Source organism: Callospermophilus lateralis, chromosome 2, assembly GCF_048772815.1.
Source record: "Callospermophilus lateralis isolate mCalLat2 chromosome 2, mCalLat2.hap1, whole genome shotgun sequence".
Lineage (NCBI taxonomy): Eukaryota > Metazoa > Chordata > Mammalia > Rodentia > Sciuridae > Callospermophilus > Callospermophilus lateralis.
This window is the reverse complement of record NC_135306.1, coordinates 12091486-12096297: the sequence shown is the minus strand read 5'-3', so window position 1 is coordinate 12096297 and position 4812 is coordinate 12091486. Positions and strand designations below refer to the sequence as shown.

Here is a 4812-nt window from a genome sequence, read left to right as displayed (position 1 = left end):
CCTAATCTACTGTGTAATGAACTTTGTTTTTATCTTTATTTATGTAGGAAAAGAGGGAGGTGACAATGATGTTGTTGTGTTTAAGATGGAAGTTTTGTCAACCCTTGACTTCTATAAAACAGGCAGATCAATTGGAGTATTATCATTAGAGAAACAAATGGTCAACCATGATTGACAGGACCCAGAAACCATTCCGCAAGTTTAAATATCTTACTGGACGACTTCACTTGAAGAGCAGTTCTCAGTACAACTTGAATTTAGCATAAATAGAAAAAAAGATCAATAACATTTACAAATATTCAAACATCTTCATTTGAACAATGAGCACTTGAAATCCATTTTCTACCAGTATTGAAGAAATTGAGCTGGGATGTACAAAATGGATTGGGATCAATTTTGTAAGTTGAGTGCGAAGCAAGCATTCAAAGATTATTTTACAGTATTTTGGGAAATGTGCACCAAAAGAATGCTTTTAAAAAAGCAACTGACATTTATAGAAATGATAATTTGTTCCCCATGTTCATTAGTAGTGATATTTGACATTCCAAATTCTTTATTCAGAGTGATGGTATTTGAGTATTTCTGGTGTTCTTGAAATAGTATGGGGTCAAAAGCAAGAAACTTTGATTATCACTCAACCTCCAACTGGGCTTATTATGGAATCTTAATCACACTTTCCCCAAGATCAATTAAGAAGACAAAGAGCATTGTGAATCACTGGTTCCTAATGACTGGCTGGTGGTTATTTCATTATTCCTCCAAGATTGAACTCTCTTACGTCTGTTTCAACCAGAACCTCTTACCCCAAGGGAGCCAAAGGCAATGAAGCAATTAGATCTGGTTTGTTTCTGATTTGGATCTGGGATGGGGAATTGCCTCCGTGCCCCACAGGTCTTCTCCAAGGTTTGTAAAATCAGAGTTCACACTGATTTCTTGGGAGCTGTGAACAAATATGTATCCATATGCTTATCCTGGATGGTTTCTGAACCAATTCTTCTTCCTTTTGCAATGGAAATTTGAGCCCTTTAGAAATCACCTCTTAATGTATTTTGTGCCTTCTAGAGAGAATTAGAAGAAACTTTTTGCAACTTGTAGCTGAAGGTATCTGTGTTTATATCTGTGTTCATCATATAAGGGGCTATGTTATAGCAGGTGTAGATTTTACATTCAGTAGTACCATCTTAAGTGTTCTGTTTCTATGTGTGTTTGTCCAGTGTGTACAACTGATCCCTAAACACTACCCTCCTCATAGCACACTGTGACAGACAGCTCCATGTCAGGTAATTTATCTTATATTGAGTATGGGTCCAATGATAATAGGGAAAAATGTCACATAGTTTATGTGATCCTATATCTAACTGTTGAGAGAGAGGTGGGAAAACATCCCACTTTTTCTTAACTTTAACCCTATTAGGTCACATTGGGTTTTCCTACAAATTGTATCCTAATTCTCTATTATTTTCTTCATCGCTGCTGCCATAATTCAAGAGCAAGAGGGCATTATCTTGTACCTAAAGTGCTGCAGTCACCTCCTATTCAGATTGCTGCTGACACTCTCTCTTTGGTATAATCTGATCTCTATCTAGATGCCAGCAAGATAAGACACCTCTTAATTCTTTACTTGAGTATGCTACTGTTCTAGAATAGGTTGAAAATTTCTATAATAATGTACATGGTCTTATATACTATGGCTTCTCAATACTTCTCTGACTCCTTTATTTCCCAGCCTGATCATGGTCTGGAGTTTTCTGTCTCCCAAATGCCCTGGCCCTGTTGTCTGCAATTTCATTGTCTTCTGGTGACAGATTCTTCTATTAAGGACTTTTTAAAAAACAATAATAAGAATTGGCATCCTTATCACCTTATCCTCTGGTAATCTGACACTCTATCAAAACCATGAATGCTTTCCCTCCAATTTAATTTCTTTGAATTTATCTTACAGATATATATGCTATTGGGAAAAATTATATCAAAATGATGTTGTTTACAACATTGCTGGAAATTGCAAAACATTAGAAACAATTTACATGCCCTGATAGCTAATTTCTATTTTCATTGTGATAAACTGATTAACCAACATGGAGATAAGTAACAAACAAAAGTATAATTCATGTCAGCTCACAAGGTCCCATTAATATAATATATACCATAATGTGCTGAAGAATATAAGAATTTTAATGGTCATTTCAGACAATTTGTGAGAGTTGGTAGATAAATTTTAGTTAAATCCCCAAGTGAGTTTATTATAAATTAGAGAATGAGATACTTTGTTAGTTCTCAAATTATAATTTCTTTACTTTTTTCCACATTTTATTGGTGCATATAAATTTATTTAATTATTGTACATACTAATGAAATTTTTATTACATATATGTATGTGCACATAATTTAAGAACATCACTCCCCAGCAATTTTCTTCACTTTTAACAAATCTTACAAAGAATATAGATTCAATTTTTTAATATGAACATTTTAGATTATAATCTGTTTTCCTATTATTTTGTGATAGGCCTAAGACTAAGAATAACTGACCTGAAGGAGAAGAGATAAATGATAATATATTCAATGTAGAAAAGTATTAGAACTATGACAAAAATACTAGTTAATAAATCTTAGTATAACATCAAAGGATGAATGGATAAAGACTAATATGTTATAAACATGTGTGAATATGCCACAATGAAACCCATTATTATGTAAATTAAAATGTACTAATTAAAAAGACTCTTTGGTATCAAACCTAGGCTAAGAATCATGAAGAAGGATGCATCATTCGTTTTTGCTACACAGACACAAAGAAATTCTTCGGCAGATTCAAAAAGTGGCTACTAGAAAAGTCAAGTATTTCCCAGTGTTATAATGACTTCAATAGGACAATTTGGTTTGAATTGAGGGAATACCCAATGTGCTAATCTTGGGTTTTCTAGGTGGACAAATAACATGAACAGAAGTTTTATTCATACTCCTTGAAAATTTCTTTAGAAAGAGAGATGGAATGTTAAGATCATTGAATGGGATAAAGTTCTTCCTTTCTTAAAGGAAGAACTGATAAATGCATTCCAAGGTGTGTCATTAGATATTTTATGTCATAGACATTGATTCACCCCTAACACCTGTGCCTAAACCTGCTACATATGATTTCCACCAAGTCTCCAAATCTTAATATCCTGTAGATACAAAGACTGTGTTCCACTGTGTTCATCTGATTCAAACCATGGAAATAAAGCATTAGGCAAAAACCATGCCTATTTCAGAGGCATGGTGAAGGTTAAGAGAGGTAAAAAATCCATTAGACATCAAATCATCTAACAGTCTTTCCATTAACTCATTACTAACCTGGTCATGCACACTAATTCCCTAATCTCAAATTTCCATACTGAACTCAAGTTGAAAATTGGTCTGATTTGATAACCATTCTGATGTTTCAGAGTATCTCTAAAAGATATTGTTTTATAGGTAGAGAAATATCTTTTTTTCCCAAACCCTAACTAGCCCATTAGTGTGGCAAAAAGCCTGAGATATTAAGGTTAAAATGTACATACTTACTAGTTTTAAAAAAACCATGATATTATTACATAATATTCACAATGACTTCTCATTCTTCCAGATTTCCATTTCTTTTTCGTCTCTAGCAAAAAGCACCAAGAAGAGCATGAGGAGGGACAATCAGAGCAGTGTGTCCGAGTTCCTCCTCCTGGGGCTCCCCATCCAGCCAGAGCAGCAAGGCATGTCCTACGCCCTGTTCCTGGGCATGTACCTGACCACGGTGCTGGGGAACCTGCTCATCCTCCTGCTCATCAGGCTGGACTCTCGCCTGCACACCCCCATGTACTTCTTCCTCAGCCACTTGGCCCTCACTGACATCTCTTTCTCCTCAGTCACGGCTCCAAAGATGCTCATGAACATGCTGACGCAGACTCAATCTATCTCCTATGCTGGGTGCATTTCCCAGTCATATTTTTTTCTATTGCTTGCAGATGTTGACAGCTTCCTTCTGACCTCAATGGCCTATGACAGGTATGTGGCCATCTGTCACCCACTGCATTATACCAGAATCATGAGTCAGAACCTCTGTTTCCTGCTAGTGGTTGTGTCCTGGGTCTTATCCTTTGCCAATGCACTTTTGCACACCCTCCTCCTAGCCCGTCTCTCTTTCCTTAGAGGCAACACTCTGCCCCACTTCTTCTGTGACCTCTCTGCCTTACTCAAGCTGTCCAGCTCTGACACCACCATCAATCAGCTGGCTATTCTCATTGTAGGATCAGTGGTCATCACTCTGCCATTCATATGCATTCTGGTCTCTTATGGCCACATTGGGGCCACCATCCTGAGAAGACCCTCCATCAAGGTCATTTGCAAAGCCTTGTCCACATGTGGCTCCCACCTCTCTGTGGTTTCTCTGTACTATGGAGCAATTATTGCACTCTATTTTGTCCCCTCATCTAATAGCACTAATGACAAGGATGTCATTGTGTCTGTGTTATACTGTCTGATCACCCCCATGCTGAATCCCTTCATCTGTAGTCTAAGGAATCGGGATATGAAAGGAGCTCTAAGAAACATCCTCAGCAGCACAAAAAATTCAATGTGATAGACATTGTCTTCCCTATTAAGTGTATGGCTCTCTTTTTATTTGATATTATTTAGCCTTTTGTGACAGCTTTTTCTTCTCAAATAAATACTTTCTTTTCCTAATTTCATGATTTTTTTGTGTGTATTTAATTTTGTAATTCCCTGCAAATCTAGAAATCTAGATTTATTTTTGGTATTAATTTTTTATATATTTTTAGTTTTTCAATTGACAAATGATAC

The 4812-nt window shown here is 36.2% G+C and overlaps 1 protein-coding gene across 1 annotated transcript; it reads left to right on the top strand.

Moving 5' to 3' along the window:
* Window positions 1-3652: 3652 nt before the first annotated feature.
* On the top strand, window positions 3653-4591 carry LOC143390722 (olfactory receptor 1J21-like). The gene has a single exon (XM_076843135.2). The coding sequence runs from the start codon at window positions 3653-3655 to the stop codon at window positions 4589-4591; it is 939 nt and encodes a 312-aa protein (XP_076699250.2).
* The last annotated feature ends 221 nt before the right edge of the window (window positions 4592-4812 follow it).

Excerpts from the sequence above, each read along its gene's own strand:
- LOC143390722 (XM_076843135.2), top strand. The coding sequence starts at position 3,653 with ATGAGGAGGGACAATCAGAGCAGTGTGTCCGAGTTCCTCCTCCTGGGG.